This window comes from Choloepus didactylus, chromosome 1 (genome assembly GCF_015220235.1).
Source record: "Choloepus didactylus isolate mChoDid1 chromosome 1, mChoDid1.pri, whole genome shotgun sequence".
NCBI classification, from domain to species: domain Eukaryota; kingdom Metazoa; phylum Chordata; class Mammalia; order Pilosa; family Megalonychidae; genus Choloepus; species Choloepus didactylus.
The window spans coordinates 162,546,449-162,572,961 of NC_051307.1; the positions used below are offsets into that span (position 1 = coordinate 162,546,449).

At 42.1% G+C, this 26,513-nt stretch overlaps 1 protein-coding gene and 1 pseudogene across 1 annotated transcript in view; both read left to right on the plus strand.

The window, feature by feature from the left end:
- SLCO2A1 (solute carrier organic anion transporter family member 2A1) overlaps positions 1 to 2,617 on the plus strand; it is a 90,363-nt gene extending 87,746 nt beyond the window's left edge. The window contains exon 14 of the mRNA XM_037844648.1: positions 558 to 2,617. Within this exon, the coding sequence (XP_037700576.1) occupies positions 558 to 678 (121 nt within the window). The 3' untranslated portion in view covers positions 679 to 2,617. The remainder of the gene's footprint in view (positions 1 to 557) is intronic.
- Positions 2,618 to 13,675: 11,058 nt separating this feature from the next.
- On the plus strand, positions 13,676 to 20,926 carry LOC119526282 (annotated as a pseudogene).
- The last annotated feature ends 5,587 nt before the right edge of the window (positions 20,927 to 26,513 follow it).

The window sequence follows — 26,513 nt, forward strand, 5'->3', positions numbered from 1 at the left end:
ACCTTCCAGCCACTTCAACTGCTACCGTTACACGGACCACGCTCTGTGGGGAGGTTGGGCTTGAGGGGGCTGGATGGGGTCTGCAAATAGTGGAAGAGTGTCAGGGAAGGCCAGCAAAGGGATGGACCAAGAGGGCAGAAGAAAGGTGTCCCTCTCCTTCCCCTGGCTGAGCACCCTCTGCCTCCAGAGTGCTGAGAGCCCTGGGGACTTCTGTCAGGTAGACACCTTGGCTCTGCTTGGAGGATGGGATCCCAGGGGCTGGCTGGACCTGCTGTGTGGCCCCTGGCCTTCTGGGGAGCTCCAGAGGAAGGAGAGGATCACTGAATTAGTATACCTACTTCCTGCTTACTTCCCAGGAAGTTTGTACCTTGTAGAAGCAAATGAACTAGGAAAGAGATCCCCACCTGGCTGGACTTAGAACCCCACCTGGGTGGTTGGTACACATTCTCTGGGCCACCCGTGAGAATGATGCTGGTCTTCCCGGTGGCCCTGGCCCTGGGACACAGGCCACAGAGCACCCCCGCCCCTCACTGGTCCTGCCTCCCCCTGCCCCCCAGGTACCTGGGCCTACAGATGAGCTACAAGGCCCTGGGCACGCTGCTGCTGCTCTTCGTCAGCTGGAGGGTGAAGAAGAACAAGGAGTACAATGTGCAGGAGAAGGCTGCGGGCCTCATCTGACCCTCGGCCTCGGCTGCCCTGCTCCCAAGAGCGACTCCTGCCTCCTCCACAACTGTATTTACTAATGTTCAGAGGTCATGTCCTTTTTGTTTTTTAAATAAGGAATCCCAGCAACCATTTGCCCACCCTGCCTTCTACCCAACAAACTCCCCCCCAGGATTCTTCAGGGCTGCTGTGCCCCTGGGCTGGGTGGGCATACAGCTGCAGGGCTGGGGAGGGGTCCCGTATGCCCAGGCTCTCTTTGGGTTCTCCAGCGTGGATGCCCATGAAGTGGCTCCTGCCCCTCACCAGCCCTGTGGGGGGTGGTTTCCTAAGTGGATAAAGGAAAGGAGGTATCTGTCCTCCTTGCAGGCAGCCCAGCTGTCCTTCTGAGAAGCAGGGGCGAGAGGAAGAAGGGAATGGGCTGAGTGATTAATGGCCCAGAGCCAGGCTGGGGAGGGGGAGCCTGGCTGCAGCCCCTCTCACAGTTGGGTTTGGTGTCAGTGTGGAGCCAGGAGGCTCCCTTCCCCTCAGAACCTGACTTCCTGCCCCTAGAGGCCATTTTGGAAGCTGCCACATTGGGAAGTCCTGCCAGCTGGTCCCCTCTGGGTTATTCACACTCAGGCACTGGAGTAAAGACTAAGAAGCTCTGAGGAAGGGCCACCCAAAGGCCAGTCATGTTAACCCTGTATTCTTTTGTACTTGGATTTGCATATGCTTGTCTCTTGTCTTTCTGGGGGTGCATTCCACACTGAGGAAGGCAGACCCTGGGGAAGACCCGAGGAGGAGCTCGGGAAGATGCCCAGCTTCCCACTCTCACCGAGTAAGGATGAGACCCCCCTCAACTCAGAGTAATGGGAAGAGCCTCCCCAAGTTTCCCTGGGAACAGAAGAGGCTTCACACAGGCTTGTCTGTCTGGTCTTCAACCTGTACGCCAAGAGAGACAGAATGAGATATCAGCAAAGCAAGTGAGGAAGCAGAATGAATGTCAACCACTACCCGTCTGGATGGCAAGCTGCAGCCACAGATTGGAGGCAGGCAAGGTTGACTTTCATGGTTTCAAACATGCCTGTATCCATAAACATTTTCTCTGCCTCTTCTCAATGCCCGCTGAGAGGTGGGCACCCTCCGTGGGCCTGGCATGGTTTCAGACACCCTGGGTATGTGGTAGAGGTTCAGTTAGAAGCCAACAAATGAGGCCTTTTTATCAACAGATGTTATATTTACTGGAGATCAACTTTGTACAAGGCTGTATGTGGACATCCACCCAAGTACATGGTTCTCCACCAAACTTCCCCACAAATCTTACCTAGTCCTCTCCAGCCAACGAGGGGCTCCTCTGAGCAATGTGGGAGAAGGCACAGAAGAATCCAGCAATTTTCAACAAGGATTCTGACCATCCATGGCCCTACCAAATGGACCCTGTGCCCTGCCCTTTGCTGGTCAGAGACCTGGTGCTCTGTGCCCTCCGAAGCAGCCGGGCATTAGTCCATGGAAGAACAAAGCCCATTGCTACGTAGCCCGCGAGTGTCATTCCTCTTGGAAGACCTCCCCAGAAGCATGCCATCTTTGTGCCACCTCTGGGGAGATTTCATATGATGCTAAGCCTATGGCCAAACTGCCATGCAACTCAAGTCTTCGTGGAAGCCACCATTACCGACAGCCTTATTTCCAAAGCCACTAGCCTTATTTCCAAAGATCTCACTCAGGAAGGGAGGCTTCATGCAACCTCAGGGGCCAGTTTCAGCATTTACAATGGTTCTGCTTGGAAAATGATTCCCTGCAACTAACCCTGGTCCTTCTTGCTGCAATTTAACCAAATTCTGAAGGTCCTGCCTTCAACTGAGCTTATGAACGGTGAATGCCAAGGTTCAGATTCTGGAAGATTGGTTGCCCTCCCAAACCTTTATCCTATTATTATTATTGCTATTAATATATTATAATTATGCTGTTGATGTAACTTGGTCATGAATTTGTGCTGTCACTTAGAATTGTCAGAGAGCAGACAGAACCTGCATCTTCTGGGTGGAAGGGGTGCCCATGCCACAGCCCTCAGGGGGTCTGTGGCCCTGGATATTAGAGGGAATGCAGCTCTCAACCCATCAGCTTGGTACTAAGCAGGCAGCAGCACCTCTTGTCAGTTAAGTTCTGCAGGTAACTATCAAGGGCCCATGGGGCTGGACTCTAGGGGGGCCTAATCCCTGCGCTTGGATAATCCAAAAGTGGGGTTGATCATGAACAGCTAAGACTATGATACAAAACACAATTAATATCATACTCATAATTGGTCACTTGGTCACTACTCCCCTAGCAAGCCTTTCCTCTCAGCTGCCTGCAGGGAATATGATGGTGCCACTTTTCTCTTCACATTCTAGAGCAAAGATTAGCAAACTTCCTCAAGTGTAAGACTCTCACAGAGGATGTTGTTACAATGCAGATTCCTGTCACCCAGCTCCAGAGAATTTCTATAGGTCTGAAGGGGGCCCAGGAATCTCACTTTTAACCAGCCCCTCATGGGAGGCTGACGTGGATGGTCCTCAAACCCTGCGTGGTGGGTCATCAGTGCTCAAGAGCCTCGGGGACACCTGCTGTGCTCAGACTATGAAGAAAGTTGCCAACTTGCTAGACCTTTGAAAAATTCAAATGTGGGTAAAGGATGACAAGGGGAAGGGGAGCAAGTGAATCTGATTTCCTCGATGGCTCCAGTCAGGAACAGATGGGCATGAAAAACAATCCAAGATTTCACATTCATATTAGGCTCTTAGCAGTACCAAGAGAACTCTCTCCACAGACTTGAGTGTATTAAAAAAGGTCACAGTCCTTTCTTTAAATCAGTCAAGTCTGACTTCACAGCCGCATCTTGCTGGCTGGTTGGAAATTCAAACATCAGTCATGCTTGGATATGGCTCTCAGAGCCATCCCCAGGTCCTTGGCTGCCTGCGTGTTCAGGAAGGACACGGTGGGTGTTTTGTCCCTGCCTAGTCTAAGGCTCCCTGGGGTCTGATGGCCCTGCGTCTCCCTGAGCCTGGGAATTCTGCGGAGGCCAGGGCCAGGGCCACCTCCCTGGACACCCTCCCAACTAGGCCTTCCTCCCCCTTCCAGTCCTAGGAAGCCCATCCTCTTCATCATTTCTTCCCCCAGCACAATCTATGCCCCAGGGCAGGACAAAATAAAGCCAGGAAAAGAAGAGTCTACAGGAACCTTTTTACATCATCCTCCTTGAAACTTTTAGGAACAGGAGAGAGAAAATGCAGTGAAAACCAAACACCAATTAATATCTCCCATAAATTATCCTTTGGCCCAAAGCCCTCTGGGGTGGTCCTCACACATCTCCATGACGGAGGCCAGACTAGTCTTCAAGCCCCATTTGAAGGTGAGGAACCTGAGCTGTGAGGAGTGACTGTCGCGGCTAACTTGAGACAGATCATAGCTGACCAGGCCTGGACTCAAACAGGCCGCCGGGCTCTCTCTCTCTCGTCTGGCACCATCTCACCCACCAAGCCCTTCTGAAATGGGGGGGGGGGCACCCTCCTTTCCCACTGAGGTTCAGTGGTCCAGGGGAAGGAGGTAGGACATCTTTGAGGGCCATATAAGGTGGATAATGGGGGGAGGGAAGAACCAAGTAATATTTCATTGACTCACCTTAAATTCAAGTAGCAAGAACGTTACAACCATTCGTTAAATAGAGCCGATTTAGCCGCATAGCACTGTGAGTAGAGGAGAGTGGTGGAGGAAAGGGACAAAGAGGGAAAGACTTTCAGAAGAAAAGGCCCTGAGAAATCTACACACAGGCAGAACTTCAAGGAAACGCTTGCATCTTGTGACTGCTTAGCAGATTCTTGCTTAACAAACAAAGCCATGTTGTGCTTTTCAAACCGCTCTCGAAGAGAGATAGAGTTAAGCTGGGGGCTAAATCCCAGTCAGTATCAAATTGATATTAAAGCATTATATTACCGATTCCCAGAGAGATTGGCAGTGGCTTTGTGTGTGTGTGTGTGTGTCTGAGAGAGAAAGTGTGTGTATGTGTAAACCTGAGAATCCAGGAGACAAATCCTATCTTTCACAACCACAGGAACTAAATAGCTGGGAGAATTGTCCATATCCTGCCAATAGCACCAGATTCATTATAACCTTTCATCAGAGATTAAATATGCAAGCAGGTCCTGGGCAAGCCCTTGGCAAATCGTAAATGAGACAAAGCTTTTCTCCCATGACACACCTGCCCATCTATCCCCTCTCCACCCCTCATTCCTGCCCTTGCAGTGTTGCTACACTGCACAGGGTTCACCCCACCTTGCTGAAGTCCCTGCCCCCCACCAGGCACCTGCTACAACTAATAACAATTAAAACAAGAGCAGATTTGCAGTTTACAGAGCCAGCCATTCGTTTAACAAACTGCTTTAATCAGGGTAAATCTGTCAGGATGGGCTTGGCTGTGCAGTGGTAACACACATCACCAAAGCTCAGTGACATGATATGACGACAGTTTGTATCTTGCTCACATAGAGTTCGCTGCAGGTCTGGGTGACTCTCCAGGGCAGTGGCCTCCAAACGGTGGCTCAGTGATCCAGGTGTTTGGATATCGAGGTACCTCCATTTCATCACATGATGCCACAATTGAGGAAGCAGGGGGAGGAGGTCCTTGAAGGTCTTGCATTGGTAATTAAATGTTTTGGCCCAGAGTTACACACTTCCCTTTTGCTCATAGTCCATTGGTCAGAACTAGTCACATGGCCCTGCCTAACTACATCTGAAGGTGACTCTGGATGGTCCAAGAAGCTCATGGGGACACTTAAGCCACCTTTGTCAGGCCATAGGGTGAGGGTGAGGGGGTACAGCCAAGAGAGGTTTCCCCAGGGAGGCAGATCAACACGGGGTCCCAAAAGATGAGGAGATGATTTCCAGGCAAGGACAAGGTGGTGGCCAGTTTGCAGAGTGGTGGGGAGGTGGGGAAGAAGATCGACTCTGAGGAAGCAGAGCTGGGTTGGTGGCTGAGAGAGATGCAGGGTCCAGGGAAGGTCCTACTAAGGTGGGGAGGTTTTCAGAGGCAAAGGGTCACAGGATGGGGGAGGCTGAGAAGCCAGAGAGAGGAAAGAAGATGGAGTGAGGTCCCTGAGAAAGAGGAGATGAACTGAACCACAGTGGAAGAATCTCGCCCCAAGCTCCCACTAGTCTTGTGAGGCTTGTATGACCAGTCCTGTGCTACAGATAGAGAAAAAGAAGCCCCTTCCAGTTGCCACTCACGCCTTCATTTATTCATTTAGTACGAACAAGTGACAAGCTTATGGCCTCTGCCCTTCAAGGACATACAATTAGGAGCAAGAATAAAGTCTTGCTGCTCTACACCTTTCCACTTCCCTTCCCACTTCCTTCCTTTCTGGGTGCTAGAGCCCCAGGCTTGGTGCTGGAGAGTCAGGAGGGCACAGAATTTCAGAGCAGGGTGAGGAAGCTTATTTAAAGGGGACTCAAATCAGATCCCCAATGTGATGATAAACCTTTTCTTTGCTCTCTCAGTGTGCAATACACCACATATCCTCAAACTCACAAAAGTGACCTCAGCGATCCCTGACGGGGACCAACATTTGTTTTAAACTTTGTCTTCATTACACCTCACTACCAACTGCAAAAGAGGAACTAGGCGGAGGGGAGGTCCAATTGGGGAGCAGCTCCCCCTATTGGTCCACGAAGGGGCAGAGGCAGGTTTCACTCCGTTGCTGCCTGGCTCCTGGACCTGTGCAGCCTCTCAAGACAGACCCAGATTCCAGAAGAGCCCCTGAATCCGAGAGTTTGAATAGCCCTCAGAGGTTTGTTCAGTGCTCAGACTGTACCAGGCACTCTCCTAAGTGCTTTGCATACATTTATTCCTTTAATCTTCATAACAGCCCTATGGGATGCAGTTATCATGTCCATTTCTTAGACGAGGAAACTGAGGCACAGCTGATCGTTTGTATTGGCTCTCTTTCGTTTCCACCAAGAAGGCACGCGCGGGTAACGCCGAGAGCTGAGCTTGGCTGGCAGGACCGAGTGGGCGAGGCAGCGTGGGCGGAACCTCCGCGGAGCCCCGGAGTCGCCGTTCGCCACAAGGGGGCGCCGCCCCCTCGGCTGTGGCTCTGCAGTGGGACCGGCAGAAGCCCCAAGTCTCCCCCAGCCAAGGGGACGCTAAGGAAGGGAGTGTCTGCGTCCCGAACACGCGTGGTGCTGAGGGTCACCCGGGCACAGAGCCCGGCGCTCTTGCAACAACCCAGCCTTCCTGCGCGGGCGTCCTTGGTTCTGCGAGGCTCTCCCACCACACATACACGCACACACACACGCACACACCTTCCCCCTATTCCCGCCACCCCAGAGTCGCCGGGGTCGCCGGGGTCTGAACCCACAAGCGCCTGCCCACCGATCATGGCCTGGAGACTTTCCTCCCTTCCTACCACTCCCCTTTCCTCCCCCCACCCCCCAAAAAAAACCCGTTTATTCTTTTTATTTATATATTCAGTGCAAACGTGTAATAAGCACATTATAGAAAAAGGCAATTAGAGGAAAAGATGCCGCGAAGCTTGGAGAGCGCCCGCAGGCACACACCAGCTTCCCCCAGGTTCTCTTGCATCCTGGGCAGGGCAGTCACCAGGCCCAGCGCGCAGGGTGGGTGGGTTTTTCCTACCAGGATGCTGTCACAGCCTCCCCACAGCGCCACGGTCTGGGACCCGCCAGCCAGCGGCGAAGCGGGGTTCATGTAGCTCCGCCCCCTCCTTCCGCCAGTTCCTTCAACAGTCCCAGAGCACCTCCTGGAGCCTGTCCTGAGACAGAAGCAGGCATTCAGAGAGGAATCTATGTCTATATCCCAGGCAGCGCCCACCTCAGACAGGGGCCGAACACCGATCCTGTCACAGACTCGCGCCAGCCCTCCAGCAAGGCAACAAATACCAGACGGGGAGCTGAATAAAGCCCACCCCTCTAGATGACACCTTACTGGAGGGTTGCTGTCATCGCCTCATCACTTGCGTTTCCCCCTCCTCTTAAAGACTCAAGCTAGGCCTCCTGAAACCCAGGTGAGTGTTGAAAAGCCTAGGCCGGGGTACTGAAGAAGGAGAGGAGGGCTGTGTCTGGGGAATAATGAACAGGGAGGATTGTCAGGACTTGAGGACTGATAAGCAGAAGATATGAGGACAAGTGGCAATAGTCCTGGTGTCTGATTTTGGCTTGATAGAGAATAAAATCCAAAACTGAGCTCTCCATCTTCCTCCCCAAACCTCCTTTCACTGAATCTCCTTCTAGTTGATCAGATCAAAACCTTGGAGAAAATAGAAAATGTGGTTTTTTTAAATATCAACTTTATTGACATAATTTACATACAATGAAAAGCACTGATTTTAGGTCTACTTTTCTATGTGTTTTGACAAATGCATAGAGCCACATCATTACCATTTGAATCAAGATATGGAACAAGTCCAGAAAATTTCTTGATACACTTTGTCAGTCAATACTACCCCCACTCCACAATCCTGCCCATGCAAGCACCAATCATTTGCTTTATATCACTATATATTTTTACCTGTACTAGAACGTCATATAAATGGATTGATACAATACATACTCTTTTGTGTCTGGCTTCTTTTGCTTATCATAAAGTTTTTAATATTAATCTAAGAGGTAGAATGTACCAGTAGTTTGTTCCTTTTCATGACTGGTTAGTATTCCATTCATGAATATACTACTCAGTCTATACCTGTTTATCTATTGACCTTGGCTATTTTTTTTTCTTTTGTGAATGAAACTTCTATGAAAATTTGTACACAAGTCTCTTTGGGGGCCCTTGTTTTCATTTCTCTTGTGGAAATACCTAGGAGTGAAAAATTGCTAGATAATAGGGTATGTACATGTTTAACTTCACAAGAAACCGCCAAACTGTCTCCAGAGTCATTGTGCCATTTTACAGTTGCCACCAGCAATATCCTCTGAAAAACTTGGAATTGTTGGATTTAAAAAAAAATCAACCAAGTACAATTTAACAAGTAGTTATAAAGCAAATTTCAAAGCATATTATAGGTTACAGTTCCACAGTTTCAGTCATTTCCTTAATGTGAAATACAACATACAAAAAGAAAGGTAATATATTGCAAAGTATAATTATATAGGAAATTTCCAAAGTTGTTATGGGTTATAGTACCATGGTTTCAGTTATGTCCTTATTGTGAAATACAGCAAATATACAAAGAGGTGACAGCTCTCATTCCACAATATAACAAGGAGCTATAGAACAAATTTCAAAGGATGCCATGTATTACATGGAAAGTTATCACTTCTATGTACATATGTTATATTCTACAGTAAAAAATAATTCAAAAAATCAACCAAATTGAAGTATAATTTAGATAGAATAATATGCACACATTTTTAGTATAAGGTCAATTTGTTTTGACAAATGCTTATATCCATGTCACTAGGACTGCAATCAAGACATAGAACATTTCCATTCCCTAGTAAGTTCCCTCCTGCCCATTTATAGTCAGTCTCTCGCCACAATCATACCTCTTGCCCCAGGGAACCGCTGATCTGATTTTTATCTCTGTAGATTCATTTTGCTTAGTATAGAACTTCTTATAAATGGAATCTTAAGGATGTACTCTTTTGTGTCTGAATCTTTTTTTCACTTGCTATAATGATTTTGAGATTCATCCATGTTATTACACAAATCGTACTTCATTCTTTTTTTCTCCCATACAAAATGGATTTTATTTTAATTTCATAAAATATTTTAAAATCTTTACATTATGCACATCTTAAATAGTCATAATATACAGTTGTTTCAAATGGCTTAAGCTCATTGATTTATGTCTCAAAACACAAAGTATGTGTTTTTAAAATTCACACATTTGTAGAGTGAACCTAGTCTGAACTTGAATTTAAAGACTACCTATTGAATACTCCAGATATTCATGGATGGTCTCCTATGACAATCAGATCATCTAAGTTTCTGTAAGGGCTTCAATTTAGAGTAAGCTTTTTCAGTTTTCACAGGGAAATGCATATAGGACTATCTGAAAAACTAGAGATACTGTTTCAAAAATTTTACACATGGCTAATTTTCCATGGGATACATTTTTAAGTGAACTTTTAATTGAGATAATTATACATTTGCATGCAATATAAATAATATAAATAATACAAAGACATCTCTTTACACTTTGCCCAGTTTCTTCCAATGGTAACATTTTGCAATTGTGTAGTATAATATCACAACCAGGATATTGACAATGATGCAATCCACCAACCTAATTCTGATTTCCCCAGTTTTACTTGTATTCCTTTTGTGTGTATATATTAAGTTCTATATAATTTTATCACCTGTGTAGGCACATGTGTCCACCACCACTGTCATTTAAATTTTTTAAATATAAATGGATACATACAGTATGTAAGTTTTCACTCATCATAATTCTCAAGAGATTTCATCTAAGTTGTTACAAGTATCAATGGTTGATTACTTTTTTATTGCAGAATAGTATTCCATGTTATTCATGTATCACAATTTGTTTAACCATTCATCTGTTTAAAGACAGCTGGGCTTATTCCAGTATTTGACTTATACAAACAAAGCTGCTATGAACATTCATGTACAGGTTTTGGTGTGAACATAGGTTTCCGTTTCTCTGGAACAAATATCCAAGAGTGAAATAGCTGGATCATATAATTGCATGTTTAGTTTTTAAAGGAATAGCCAAAATGCTTTCCAATGTAGCTGTGTCATTTTACATTCCCACCAGCAATGCATGCAGTTTCTCTGCATACTCACCAGCATTTGGCATTGTTGCTATTTTTTATATTAACGATCTGGTAAGGGCATGGTGATATCTCATTGTGGTTTTAATTTGCATTTCCCTGATTGCTAATGATGAACGTCTTTCCATGTGCTTATTTGCCACCTGTGTATGCATTTTGATTAAATATCTGTGCATGCCTTTTTCCCCTTTCAAATTAGATTGGGTATTTTGTTGTTGTTGAATTTTGAGAGCTAATTATATAATCCAGATACTAGTTGCAGAAAGCTGAACAATGCCCCCTAAAGCTATCAGATCCTAACACCAACCTGTGCAAGTTACCTTATATGGAGGAAAGGATTTTGTAGATGTGATTAAATTAAAGATTTTGAAATGGGAACTTATCCTGGATTATTGGAGTGGGCCCTAAATGCAACTACATGTGTCCTTATAAGAGGGAGTCGGAGAGAGGTTGGCAGAGAGGAGAAGCCCACGTGACCACAGAGCTTGGGATTGGAGCAATGCAGCCACAAGCCAAGGAACAGCAGCAGCTGCTAGAGCTGTAAGAAGCAAACAACGGCATCTCTCCTGTATGTCCAGAGGCTAGCACGGCCCTACCAACACCTTGATTTGGCCAGAGACACCGATTTCAGACTTCTGGCCTACCAAGTGTGTAGTAGTTTGTTACAGTAGCCACAGGAAACTAGTACAATAGTCCTTTGTCAGATTTTCGCAACTCTTTTCTTCCCATCTGTAGTTTGTCTTTCAACTTCTCCAATTGGGTTTTCACATAACAAATGATTTTCATTTTGATGAATTATAATTTATTAATCTGTCCTTTTAAGGATCATGCTTTTGGTGTCAATGTCATTCATTTTTATTGCTGAGTGGTTTTCCATTGTATGAACATATCTCAATGTTTTCTCCATCAACTTGTTGATGGAAATTCGAGTTGTTTCCAGTTTGGGGCATTATGAACCAAGCTACTATGAACATTTGTGTCTGTGCCCTTTTATGGACATATATTTTCATTTCTCCTGGGTAAACATCTAGGGATAGAATTCCTGGATCATATGGCAAATATATGTTTACCTTTATAAAAACTGCCAAACTGTTTATCAAAGTGATTAAGCTTAGGATTAGGTTACTATTTATTTACCATTTTGGGTCCTCTTTATTTCTTTCCATAGATCCATGTTTCCATCTAGATTCATTTCTCTTCAGCCTGAAGAACATTCCTTAGCATTTTGTATACTGCAATTCTGCTAGTGACAAATTCTCTCAGCTTTTGTTCATCTGCAAGTGTTTTTATATAATTCTCATTGTTGGAGGATGTTTTCACTGGACATAGCTTTCTGGGTTGACATTTTTTCTTTCAGTACTTTAAAAATTCGTTGTCTCCTAACTTCCATTGTTTCTGATGAGAAGCTAGCAGTCCATTAGTGTCATTGTCCCGTGTATTCAATGTGTTTTTTTTTTCCCTTTAGCTGCTTTTAATGTCTTCTCTTTATCTTTGGTTTTCACCAGTTTGAAAATGATGTGCCTAGCTGTGATTTTATATACATTTATCTTTGTTGGGATTCACTGAGCTATATTTTATCATATCTGGGGGAAATTTCAACCATTATTTCTTTTTTTCTTATTTATTTTAGTATGTTTTGAAAATATTAGGCAATTGTTTTCATCTGTTTTGTGTGGATGTCTTCTGGACACACTTTTATTGTCTATGAGGACATTATTCCATGAAATTACTTTTTCTGAATTTTAATAGGGTTGGGTGGCTCAGAATATTTTTCCCACCTTCTCGTCTGTTAAAAAGAAGGGCCTCATCCTTGTGGATCACACTCCCTGTGTCTAGTGTGTGGATGGATGTGTAGAAAAGTGGGGACAAAAACTAAATGATAAATAGGGTGGGATGAGGGGGATGGTTTGATTGTTCTTTTTTTACTTTTATTTTTTATTCTTATTCTTATTCTTTCTGATGTAAGGAAAATGTTCAGAGATAGATTGTGGTGATGAATGCGTAACTATATGGTCGTACTGTGAACAGTTGATTGTATACCATGGATGATTGTATGGTATGTGAATATATTTCAATAAAACTGAATTAAAAAAATAATAAGAAGGGCCTCATATTTTCTGTGATCTCCTGGCTCTGTTCCCTTCTCTCAATTTTATCTGGACCTTCTCTCTTTCCTTTCTCCTGTTGTCCACATCTTGCTCAACTTGTATTCTACTCTTAGCACTTTCTTCTCAGTGTGGGGTTTGTCCTGGAAGGGTGCTTCAGCTGGTTAGTTTTTGCAAGTCTGTGGGCCTAGAATGTTCCATCCCCTTCAGACCTTGCCACAGATCCCTTGCACACACTCATAAGTGGAATGTGAAAAAACCTCCCCGATTCAGCTTCTCTTCTCAAATTAGCCTGCCATCCTCCCTAGTGAGCTTTTTTGGCAATTTTGGGGTTCACTGATTCCCTGAGTCATCAGAAATCCACTTGCCTCCATCTTCTTCCCACAAGATGCAGATTCAACACAAGTCTTATAATTGTTCAGAGTTTAGCCCCACCTGCTTGATTTTCTCATAGACACTGACCATGGGTTCTTGGATTTACAATTCCTTGTTGCTCTCTCTATTTTTACAGGGGAGGGTTGGTGGAAATTTAAAAACTATGCAGCCACAGATATCTTCCCAGAATCCTGTTTCTCTGAGGATATAATAATAGTTTGTAAATTTAAATGATCTTTCCTTTCCTGCAATTGACTGTTTCATCCAAGTTCTTTCTAATTTGGTAGTGCCTTCACTGGGTGGCTGGAATATCTGGGTTTTTTTTAATTATTAGTGCATTTGTAGGTTTACGGAAAAATCACGAAGAAAATACAAGAGTTCCCACATACCTCCCCCTCACACACACAGTTGCTCCTATTATTAAGACTTTGCATTAGTGTGGTACCTTGGTTACAATTGATGAAACAATATTATAATTATTATAATTATACATTTAACTGTAGTCCATAGTTTACATTAGGATTCACTCTTTGTGTTGTGCAGTCCTATGGTTTTTTAAATTTTTGTCCTAGTACAACCTAAAATTTCCCCTATATACAACCTAAAATTTCCCCTTTTAGTCTCATTCAAATATACAACTCAGTGCTGCTAATTATATTCACAATGCTGTGCTACCATCATCGCCATTCATTGCCAAAACTTTTCCATCACCCCAGACAGAAACTCTTTACCAATTAAGCATTAACCTCCCATTCCTTAACCCCACCATGGTCCCTGGTAAACCATATTCTAGTTTCTGACTTTATGAATGTGTTTATTCTGATAATTTCACATCAATGAGATCAGTGTGTCTGGCTTGATTTCCCTCAACATGATGTCTTCAAGGCTCATCCATGATGTCACGTTATCAGAATTCCATTCCCTGCTATGGGTGAACAATATTCCATTGTGTCTATATACAAGATTTTGTTTATCCATTCCTCTGTTGATGGACACTTGGGTTGCTTCCAGCTTTTGTCAATTGTGAATAATGCTGCTATGAACATTGGTATGCAAAAATCTGTTCAAGTCCCTGCTTTCAGTTCATTTGGGTATATACCTAGAAGTTGCCAGGTCAAACGATAATTCTATACTTAACTTTCTGAGGAACTGCCAAACTGTTTTCCACAGCAGACGTCCCATTTTACATTCCCATTGAAAATGAACAAGTGTTCCTATTTCTCCACATCTGCTCCAGTGCTTGTTATTTTCTGTTTTTTGTTTAATAGTAGCCATTATAGTGGCTGTTAAAATAGTATCTTTTCATTTGCATTCCCCTAATGGCTAATGATGTTGAGCATCTTTTCATGTGCTTGTTGGCCATATCTTTTTTAGAGAAATATCTATTCAAGTATTTGCCCATTGTTTTAACTTTTTAGTTTGAAATAATTTCAAACTTACAGGATGGTTACAAAAATAATACAAGCCTTCTACAGAGAATTCCAACATGCCCAGATACACCTCCCTGAGATACACAGATCCACCAATTTTCACACTTTTCCATATTTGCTGTATCATTCTATCTATCCATCTATCATCTATCAATCCATTTTCTGAACTCTTGAGTGTAGGTTCTATTGAACATATTCCTTGACATTTAATACTGCCATGTATATTTCCTAAGAACAAGGATATTCACTTATGTAACAACCTCAGTTGTAGTTATCCAAGTTCAAGAAATTGAAAATTGATATAAAGCTTACAATCTATATTCCTTTTTTTCCATACGTAATAAAGTCCCTTTGAGCCTTTTCTCCTCTCTTACTTGATCGCATCAAGGATCATGTACTGCATTTAATTGTCATTGTCTCTTTAGTTATTCTTTCTTTTTTTTAATTGTGGGAATATATACACAATGTAAACGTTCCTATCTCAGCCACTCCCAAGCATAGCATTCAACGGAATTAATCACATTCACAATATTGAGGTACCATATCATTAACCTCACGGGAGATCTGTTTTTTGAAACTTCAATCTATTGTCTATTTTCCTTTCCTTTCAAGCTGCAGAACTCTCTTTAGCATCTTTTGTATGGGCAGTCTACTGGTGAACTCCCTCAACATTTGTTTATCTGGGAATATCTTAATCTTTCCCTCATTTTTGAAAGATGATTTTGCCATCTATAGAATTCTTGGTTTGCAATTTTTTGCTTTCAGCAGTTTAAATACGTCATCCCACTGCCTTCTGGCCTCCATGGTTTCCCAACCAGAAATTAGTACTTAATCTTATTGAGGTTCCCTTGTGTGTGACACATTGCTTCTCTCTTGTGGCTTTCAGAATTCTCTTTTCATCTTTGGCACTTGACAGTTTGATTGCAATATCCCGCAGCATGGGTCTATTTGGGTTTTACCTGTTGGAGTTCATTGAGCGTCCTAGATGTGTATATTCATGACTTTCATTAAATTTGAATTTTCAGCTGTTGTTTCTTTGAATATTCTCTCAGCTCCTTTCTCTCTTTCTTCTCCTTCTGGGACTCCCACAATGTGTATATTGGTGAGCTTGATGGTGTCTCACACGTTCCTCAGGCTCTATTCACTTTTCTTCATCCTTTCTTCTGCCTGCTCCTCAGACTGAATGATTTCAATTGTTATATCTTCAAGTTCTGTGATTCTTTCTTCTGTTATTGCCAATCTGCCGCTGAACCCCTCTCAGGACTTTTTAATTTCTGCACTGTTGTCTTCAGCTGTTTGGTATCTTTTCATAATTTCCATCTCTCTGCTGATATTCTCTCTGTGTTCATCTACCATTTTCCTGATTTCCTTTAGCTTATTGTTTATATTTGCCTTTATCTCTTTGAGCATATTTCAGACCATTTTAAGTCTTTGTCTGGTATGCCCCAGGTCTGGACCTCCTCATCGATGGTTTTAATGCTTTAGTCTTCTCTTTTGTCTAGGCCATCACTTCCTGTTTCTTTGTATGTGTTGTGATTTTTTTTTGTTGAAACCTGGACTTTTTAAAATGTGTCATTGCTGGAATTTAGACTCTGGGGCATCTGTTCCTTGAGCTTATATCCAGCTAGTGTTATGACAAAGCTTCCGTTGATTGCCAGGAGCTAACAGGAAGAAGAAGGAGGAGGAGAAGGAGAAGAAGAAGGAAGAGGAAGAAGGGGGAAGGGGAAGAGGGGGAGGGGGGAGGGGGGAAGGAGAAGAGGGGGAGGGGGTGAGAGGAGGAAGGAAAAGGAGGAGGAGGAGGAGAAGGAAAAAAGGAAAATACCTTTCCTGTCTTTGCAGATTGACCTGTGTGAGTGCTCTCCTTCAGGGCTTATCCATACAATCAGTTTAGAGAATAGTTCCAGATCAAATTGTAGGGGCCTCCCTGATCCTTTTTGCACTTCTGTTTTGTCTTGGGCATGTGCCTGTGGCCCCAGGAACTCTCCTCAGATTTACACGATCTTAATGTCCCCTCTTCCCTAGGAAACCATTTCCTCGAGGTCCCAGGCACTCCGTCATGTGCCCTACAGCCAGCAATCCCTCGCCCCAGACAGCGTGACTTGCCTGCTCTCCCACAACATTCTGTAGGAGAAGTCAGTAAGTTGCGTCCCACACACAAGGCAAATTCTGAGATGATGACACTCAGGACACCACCAGACAGATTGCGCCAAATATGCTCCCAGTATGTGCATAAATGTTACTCTGCTCCCTCTGAAAATGACACCAGGGATCCACACTGGGAGTACAGGATGGCTCCACACCAAGCCATTTAGGAGTGGGGGGTGGGGGGGGAGCCTCCCAGTGTGGCACGTGTCATACCACTTTTAAGTAGCTTTTTTTCTTGATTTGGTGCTTTCCCTATTACTACTTTCCTTTAAATGTTTTCTAGAGCTTTGAGAAAGATATTTCTGCCAGTTCTTGGGGATTGTTCAAAGATTTTGTGCAAGGATGGCACCCTGACGTATTTCATTCCTCCATCTTGAATGGGGTGGGGACTTGCCCCTTTCTATTTGGATTGTTTGTCTTTTTGTAGTTGAGTTTTAGGATTTCTTTTTATATATTCTGGCTATTATACCCTTACTGGATATGCAATTTCCAAATAGTTTCTCCTATTTTGCAGGTTGTCTTTTTACTTTCATGATGAAGTCCTTGATGCTCAAAAGTTTTAAATATTGATGAAATCCCATTTATCTCTTTTTTCTTTTGTTGCTTGTGCTTTGGTATAAAGTCTAAGAAACCACTGCCTAACACAAGGTCCTGAAGATGCTTCCCTATGCTTTCTTCTAGGAGTTTTGTGGTTTGGATTTTCATATTTAGATCTTTGATCTATTTTTAGTTGATTGTTGAATAGGGACTGAGGTAGGGGGCCTCCTTCAAACTTTTGCATATAGATATCCAGTTTTCCCAGCACCGTTTTTTGAAGAGACTATTCTGTCCCCTTTGAGTGGCCTTTGCACCTTTGCCATGTGGCTGCTACATGTCAAAACTAGGGGGTATAAGGAGTATGGAATTTTTTTTTTTTAAGAGCAATGAGGATGTTCTCAAATTGAGTGTGGTGATGAATGCAAAATTCTGTGATTATACCAAGAGCCATCGATTGCAAACTTTGGATGGATTGTATGGTGTGTGAATAAAACCATTTTTAAAAAGTCAATTGGCCACAGATATGAGGGTTTATTTCCAATTTCTTAATTTGATTCTTTTGCCAGTATGATGCTGTTTTGATTAGTGTAGCTTAGTAATAAGTTTTAAAATCTGGAAGAGTGAATACTACAACTTTGTTCTCCTTTTTCAGGACGGTTTTGACTATTCGGGGCCCCTTACCCTTCCATATAAATTTGATGATTGGCTTTTTCATTTCTGCAAAGAAGGCTGTTGGAATTTTTATTGAAATTGCTTTGAATCTGTAAATTGCTTTGGATAGAATTGAGATCTTAATGCTATTTAGTCTGCCAACCCATGAATGTGGAATGTTCTTCCATTTATTTAGGTCTTCTTTGATTTTTTTTTTTTTTTTTTAGCAGTTTTATATTTTTCCATGTACAAGTACTTTACGTCCTTGGTTATATGTATTCCTAAATATTTTATTCTTATAGTTATTATTTTAAGTGGAATTTTTCCTGAATTCCTCTTCAGATTATTCATTACTAATATATAGAAAAATGGCTGATTTTTGCATGTGGATATTGTACCCTACCACTGCTGAATTCATTTATTAGCTTTAGTAACTTGTGTATTTTTCAGGATTCTCTCTGTGTACAATCATATCATCTGCAAACAAGAAACATTTTCTTCTTCATTTCCAATTTGGATGACTTTTATTTCTTGTTCTATCATGATTACTCTGGCTAGAAATTCTAGAACAATGTTCAATAACAGCGGTGACAGTGGGCATCCTCGTCTTGTTCCTGATCTTAGAGGGAAAACTTTCATTCTTTCACCATTGCATGTTTTTCATATATGACCTTTATCATTTTGAGGAAATATCCTTTTATTACTAGTTTTCTAAGTGTTTATATCAAAATGGGGTGCTAGATTTTGTCAAATGCCTTTTTTTGTGTCAATTAAGATGAGTAAATGTTATTTTCCTTCATTCTATTAATGTGGTGTATTACATTGATTGATTTTCTTATGTTGAACAACCTTGAATATCTGGCATAAATCCCACTTGATCATAAGGTACAATTCTTTTAATGTGTTCCTGAATTCAGTTTGTTAGTATTTTGTTGAGGACCTTTGCATCTATATTCACTAGGGATATTGTTCTGTAATTTTCTTTTCTTGTGGTATCTTCATCTGGCTTTGGTATTAGGTGATACTGGTCTCATGGAATGAGTTAGGAAGTGTTCTCTCCTCTTCAATTTTTTGGAAGAATTTTAGCAGGAATGGTGGTAATTCTTTTTGGCATGTTTGGTAAAATTCCTCAGTGAAGCCACCTGGTCCTGGGCTTCTCCTTTTCGGGAAATTTTTGGTTACTGATTCAATCTCTTCAATAATTATTGGTCTGTTAAGATCTTCTATGTCTTCTTGACTCTATGTAGATAGTGTGTTTTAGGAATTTGTCCATTTTATCTGGGTTACCTAATTTGTTGTAGTACAGTTGTTCATAGTATCCTCTTATAATGCTTTATATTTCTGTGGTGTCAGTAGGAATGTCTCCCCTTTCATATCTGATTTTAGTTATTTGCAATCTTCTCTCACTCATTCTCTCTCTCTCTCTCTTTTTTTTTTTTTTTTTTTGGTAGTCTAAAGGTTTGTCAATGTTATTAATCTTTTTTTTTTTTAATTCTGTACTTCATTTATCTACACTCTAATCTTTATTTCCTTCCCTCTGCTTGATTTGAGTTTAGTTTGCCCTTCTTTTTCTAGCTCCTCCTGTTTTGAGGTTAGGTCTCTGATTTGAAGGCTTTCTTCTTTTTTAATGTAAACTTTTAGAGCTATAAATTTCCTTCTTAGCACTGCCTTTGCTGCATCCCCTAAGTTATGGTATGTCATGTCTTTGTTTTCATTTGCCTCAAAATATTTCCTTTGTTATTTCTTCTTTGACCCATTGGTTGTTTAATAGTGTATTGTGGAGTTCGATCGGGAGCGGGAGCGGAGAGCGGACCCCAGACAGCCCTGAGCAGCCCCACCGCCGCCGCCGGCCTAGTTGCCATCACACAGCGGGAGGAGCCGCAGCTGCCGCAGCCGGCGCCAGTCACCATCACCGCAGCCGTGAGCAGCGAGGCCGAGACGCAGCAGCCGCCCGCCGCCCCCGCCCTCAGCGCTGCCGACACCGAGCGCGGCACCACGGGCAGCGGCGCAGGGAGCGGCGTCCCGGGCGGCCTCACATCGGCGGCGCCTGCCGGCGGGGACAAGAAGGTCATCGCAACGAAGGTTTTGGGAACAGCAAAATGGTTCGATGTAAGAAACGGATATGGTTTCATCAACAGGAATGACACCAAGGAAGATGTGTTTGCACACCAGACTGCCATAAAGAAGAATAACCCCAGGAAGTACCTTCGCAGTGTAGGAGACGGAGAGACTGTGGAGTTTGATGTTGCTGACGGAGAAAAGGGGGCAGAGGCAGCAAACGTCACAGGCCCTGGTGGAGTTCCAGTGCAAGGCAGTAAATATGCAGCAGACCGCAACCATTATAGACGTTATCCACGTCGTAGGAGTCCTCCACGCAATTACCAGCAAAATTACCAAAATAGTGAGAGTGGGGAAAAAACGAGGGATCAGAGTGTGCGCCTGAAGGCCAGGCCCAACAACGCCGGCCCTACCGCAGGCGACGACTCCCACCTCACCACATGCGGAGACCCTGTGGGCGTGGACCACAGTATTGCAACCCTCCTGTGCAAGGAGGAGTGACGGACGGTGCTGACAACCGGGGTGCAGGAGAACAAGGTGGACCAGCGAGGCAGAGTACGTATCGGGGTTACAGACCACGGTTCCGCAGGGGCCCTCCTCGCCAAAGACAGCCCAGAGAGGATGGCAATGAAGATGATAAGGAAAATCAAGGAGATGAGACCCAAGGTCAGCAGCCACCTCAACGTCGGTACCGCCGTAACTTCAATTACCGACGCAGACGCCCAGAAAACCCTAAAGCACAAGATGGCAAAGAGACAAAAGCAGCCGATCCACCAGCTGAGAATTCGTGCGCTCCCGAGGCTGAGCAGGGCGGGGCTGAGTAAATGCCGGCTTACCGTCTCCACCATCATCCGGTTTAGTCATCCAACAAGAAGTCAATATGAAATTCCAGCAATAAGAAATGAACAAAAGGTTGGAGGTGAAGATCTTAAGTGCTTGCTTTTTGCCCGTTGACCAGATAACTAGAACTATCTGCATTATCTATGCAGCATGGGGTTTTTATTATTTTTACCTAAAGACGTCTCTTTTTGGTAATGACAAACATGTTTTTTAAAAAGCCTGGTTTTTCTCAATACACCTTTAAAGGTTTTTAAATTGTTTCATATCTGGTCAAGTTGAGATTTTTAAGAACCTCATTTTTAATTTGTAATAAAAGTTTACAACTTGATTTTTTCAAAAAAGTCAACAAACTGCAAGCACCTGTTAATAAAGGTCTTAATAATAATAAAAAAAAGTGTATTGTGTAATTTCTACATATTTGTGTATTTTCCAGTTCTCCCTCTTACTGATTTCTAACTTTATCCCATTGTAGGTGGATAAGATATATTGTATGATTCCAATATTTAAAAATTTATGGAGTCTTGTTTTGTGGCCTAACATGGTTTATCCCAGAGAATGACCCTTGTGCACCTGTGAAGAATGTGTATTCTCTGCTGTTGAGTGAAGTGTTCCATACATTTGTTGGGTTTAGTTGGTTTATAGTGATGTTCAAGTATTCCGTTTCCTTATTGATCTTCTGTCCAGATGTTTTATCCATTATTGAAAGTGGTGTATTGAAGTCTTGTACTATTAATGTAGAACCATCTATTTCTCCCTTCAAGTCTGTTAATATTAGCTTCATATATTTTGGTGCTCTGCTGTTACTTGCATAAATACTTATAACTGTTACGTCTTCTTGTTCAATTGAACCCTTTATCAGTATGTAGTGACCTTTTCTGTCTCTTGTAACAATTTTTGACTTAAAGTTTATTTTATCTGATAGTAATAAAACTATCTCAGTTCTCTTTTGTTTACGATTTGCATGATATATTTTTTACCTTATTTGTGTCTTTGAATTGAAGGTGAGTCTGTTGTAAACAACATATAATTAGGTCATACATTTTACCCATTATGCCAATCTCTATTGTTTGACCAAGAGTTTAATCCATTTACATTTAAGGACTTTCTTCTGCCATTTGACTATTTAGTCTTTCTATGTCTTATACCTTTTATGTCCCCCAATTCGTCCATTAATGCCTACTTTGGTATTTATTTGATTTTTTGTAGTGTACCATTTTGAGTCCCTTCTCATTTCTTTCTATTTACTTTTTTCAGGTATAATTCAGATATAATTTTTGTGGTTTCTATGGGGCTTAAATTTAACATCCTAGACTATAACAATAACATTTTATTTGATACCAACTTAATTTCAAATACTTACCCAAACATTGTTCCAATATCTCTCCATCCCATACCTCTTAATTATACTTGTAACAAATTTTATCTTAATATACTGCATGTCCAAAACCATATATTTTATCATTACTTTGTGTGCATTTGAATTTTAGGAACTGTAAGACCTAAAAAGTGGAGTCACATACCAAAAACTACAATCCACCAGTATTGTCATATATAATTACCAAACTGGTTACCTTTACCAGAGTTCTTCGTTCCATTTCCTCCTTGAACATACAGAGGGTCATTTTTTTTTTTTAAGTCTTTGTCCAATGCATCCAAAGTCTAGTCTTCTTTGTTGATGGGTTCAGGATTTTTACCTTGTTTCTTAGAATGGGCCATCATTTCCTGTTTCTGTGTTTGTCTTGTAATCTTTTGTTGCACACTGTACATTTTAATATTTTAATGTGTTGTTTCTAGGATTTAGTTCCTTACGTTTATATCCAGGTAGTGATATAACAGAAATTTCCTTGAGTGCCAGGAGTTTACAAAAACAAACAAACCAAAGCAAGAGAAACACCTTTCAGTCTTTGCAAATTTGCTCTGTGTTGGCTGGTGCTCTCCTTAAGAGTTTAGCCATCCTATCAACAAGATCAGCCTGAGGTGAAAGTTCAGGGCCCTTTCAGGTCTTTTCTGAGCCTGTGAATTGTCCTTGGTTCTTAGGAATTACCTTCCATTTACAGGTATCAGAATGTCCCTCTATTCCCTGTGAAATAGATACACACACACACACACACACACACACACACACACACACACACACACACATCAGTGCTCTTATTATTTGTCTTAAAGCAGGTAATCCTTTGCCCACTCTGACATCATTGTTTCTTACACTGCTTTAGTTGTCAGCAAACCATTTCTGCCTGCATGGCAAGTTCTTGGAGGGTAAACCAGAGAAGTGTTTCCTGGGTCAGTCTTAGAGGCTGCCATTCAGCAGATCAGCAGGATGTACAGGCACCCCAGTATGCACATAGGTGTTTCTCTGCTCCCTTCAGGACAAGGACAGGGACCCCACAGGACTCAGGCTGACTCCACACTGCACTGGAAACAGGGTGGGGAGGGGCCATCAAGGACACCATGAGTTTCTCCTACCATTTTTTGTTGTTTTTATTTTACAATTTTATTTGATAACCAGCTGTTTGACTATCTGTAGGTTTGTGAAAGTGGTGTCAGGTTTATAGGTATAGAGCTTGTCTGGTAGAGTCTTCATCCTCATTACGTTTTCTGGTCACTTCTACACAGATATGGTGTGGGACATTCCTTATGCCTTTGGTCCAGACAGCTTCGTTGAGCCTGGTACCAGTGCACACATCTGGCACTTCCATCTCCTTCATGGAAAATTTCCAGATCTCTCTGAGTGCCAAGGGGCATGCTTCCTGTAACCCACTCCATGTATGCATTTGTGAGTGTTGACGATGTACTCCTTGGTCACCACCCTTTGATGGCAGCACAGCATTTCTTTTTCTCACCACTCTTCTTTGTGGGAGTCATTCTGCCTGGACTAGGTTAGAAAAACTCCTACCATTTTTTAAAGCTGCATTTTCTTGATTTGGCACTTGCCCTGTTACTGCAATCCTTTAACTATTATCTGGGATTTCGAGGAAGATGGCCCTGCCAGTTTTTGCTAATTGTTCAAAGAGTTTGTGGGGGGATGGCACCTCGAGCATCTTAGGCCACTATCTGGATTGACTGGAAACTAGCCATTATCTCTTGAAATATTTTTTCTATCCCATTTTAGTCTCTTCTTGTGGAACTCTAAATAAACTTATTGCGCCATTTGATATTGTTACATAGATCCCTATTCATTTCCCTTCAATTTGTTTCTCTTTCTGTTCCTCAGATTCGATAATTTCTATTGCTCTGTCTTCAAATTCATGGAATTTTCTTCTGCCATCTCCAATCTGTTATTATGTCCATCCAGTGTTTTTTTTTTTTTTTTTAATTTTAGTTTTTATCCTTTTTATTTCTAGAATTACAGTTCTCATTATTCTGCTGAGATTCCATAACTGTTCACTCATTAGCATCATATTTTCCTTTAATTGTTTAATATATTTTCCTTGAATTCTTTTGTTTTTAATAGCTACTTAAAATTTTCTGCCTGCTCAGTCTAACATCTGGGCCATCTCTTGGTCCATTTCTCTTGACTGCTTTTTTTTTCTCATTTTGTGTCATTGTTTCCTTTTTCTTTGCAGTTCTAGTAATTTTTTATTATACATTGGAACTTGTGAATGATATGTTATAGAGACTCTGAATCCTGTTATCTTCTGTACAATATTGATGTCTGTTCTATTAGGTAGTTCAATTATTGGCTGATCACCTTGAATTTGTGTAGGTTTGGTTTTATATACTTTTTTTAGGACAAACATATAGAAACCCTAAGGTCTTTCCCAAGCCCCTCTAATTTGGTGGGACCCAGCCTCCAAATTATTTCTCCCCTAAGATCTCATTAGGTTTTGATGTTAGACTATTTTAAGAGTGGGTTTTGTGTGGGTCTTGTTCTAGGACATGTTCCTTACTCCTAAGCTGTATGCTTAGGGTGTTAATAAGGCATTAGTGAGATCTGTCTACTCCAGTTAAGCTGTAACTCCCGCCCTGCTCATCCTGTATTTGGTTCTCAACCCTGTAGCAGCACTCTCTTCTGAGCCTTGTAGAGTCTCACCCTACACATGTACACATTTCTCAGCTAAGGAACCTCATAAAAGACTCCTGGTCCTTTCTCTCTGAACAGTTCCGTCCTCTATTCTTCCCTGCTCAGTTTCCAGCCACTTCAGCTCTCCTACAACCAGAAAGACTTCCATGTCTGCTTGGACTCCAGCTCACTTCACTCTGGTCAGGAATTATGTCTCAAGCAGAGAGATAGGACAACTGTGGCTTTCAGGGTAAGTCTTAAATCACCTGCTGTCCAGAAATCAGTTGCCTCATCCATTTTTCCACTTTCTGGTTATTTATAGTTAGAGGGTTAATTCAATACCAGTTACTCTCTCAGTGCTGAAAGCAGATGTTCTAGAATGCAGCTTTTTGAAAGCATGGGTTTTGGGTCCATTTTCTTTATTTTTGCATCCCTAGTACCTATAACAGGGGTTGACATATGGTAGGGATTCAATAAATGTTGCAAGTATCAGTGACTTGTCAGCTCCTGCTCTGTTCTTTCCACCCATCCCTGCTCAAATCCCTTCAATTAGTAGGAATCATTTTAATTTAGCTTAGCTTAGGTTTTGTTACTCTTATCAGAATATAATGGCATATAATGGGGCCAGGGTAGCCTCTGTTTCACGCTGCCAGTGGGGCAGGGATTCCAGAAGTCACCAGCCTTACAGAGCCCAACCAGAACCAGGGTGGGTTCCAGAGGGAAGAACAGGGAGGGACACTCAGTCTACTTCTTGTTTAAAGTAACTCAAAGAACAAAAGTGGCTTTTGTGGCTCACTGGTTTAAAGGACTGTGAAGGAATAAGAGACAAACACCTCCTTGTCAAAATACCTTGTATGTTAACCATCTCTCAAGAACCCAGCACTTGGGACCCTGGCCATCTCTCTTACAGAAGGCACTAGCAACTAATACTCAGTGTCCCAGGTTGGGAATCTATCACAAAAGAAACAAAGTTTCAGGAGCAGCAGTCCCTTGAGCAGCTTTGGCTTTCAGGAGGAAATATGAAAGTGAGTTTTGGTATTGGGCAGAGCTCAACTTTGTCCACAAGCTACTCAGAACTTGCTCCAGTTTGCCCCAGGACTCAGACCTGGGATCGCAGGCATTTGCCCCCATGACTGGCCCACTGCTCTCTGCTGTTGATCTCTTTTGTGCCCTTTTTCTTGTCTTAATGCATTATGACTTCTAGTATAATGTTGAATAGAGGTTAAGAGTGGATATGCTTGCCTTGTTCCTGATGTTAAGGAGGAAGCATTCATTTTTTCATCATTAACTGTGTTCTCTGTAAGTTTTTTTTGTAGATGGTCTTCATGAGGTTCAAGTAGTTTCCTTCTATTCCTAGTTTGCTGAGAGATAATATCACAAATGGGTATCGAATTTTGTCAAATCTTGTTTTTCCCCCAACTATCCAATAGTCCAGAATCATTTATTTGAAAGATTGTCATTTCCCACTGCTTAATTACATGCTTAGCTCATTCATATCCAGTCGTCTTTCTCTTGTAAAATATGCATTTAAAGCTACACCCTTCCTAATGAATATTGCTTTAGCAGCATTTCACAAGTTTTGATGTATAGCATTTACTGTCCACTTCTAAGTATTTTACTAATATATCCCATGATTTTTTCTTTGATGAATTAATTAGAATTTTTTTATAGTATCCAAATGTATGAAGGTGCTTACATTTCTTTATTATTGCTTTGTGACAACTGCATTCAGGTCAGGGAATATGGACCTTATGTTACAAATCTTTGAAATTTGTCAAGTTTCGTTTTATGGCCAATAATGTGATAATTGTTTTGGTAAATGTTTCATGTCTGAAAATTATGTGTGTTCTGCATTTGTTGAGTATAGTATTCTATATATGTTCATTTACTATGTAGTCTAAATCTTCTATATCTTTTGTGATATTTTGTCTGCTTAAT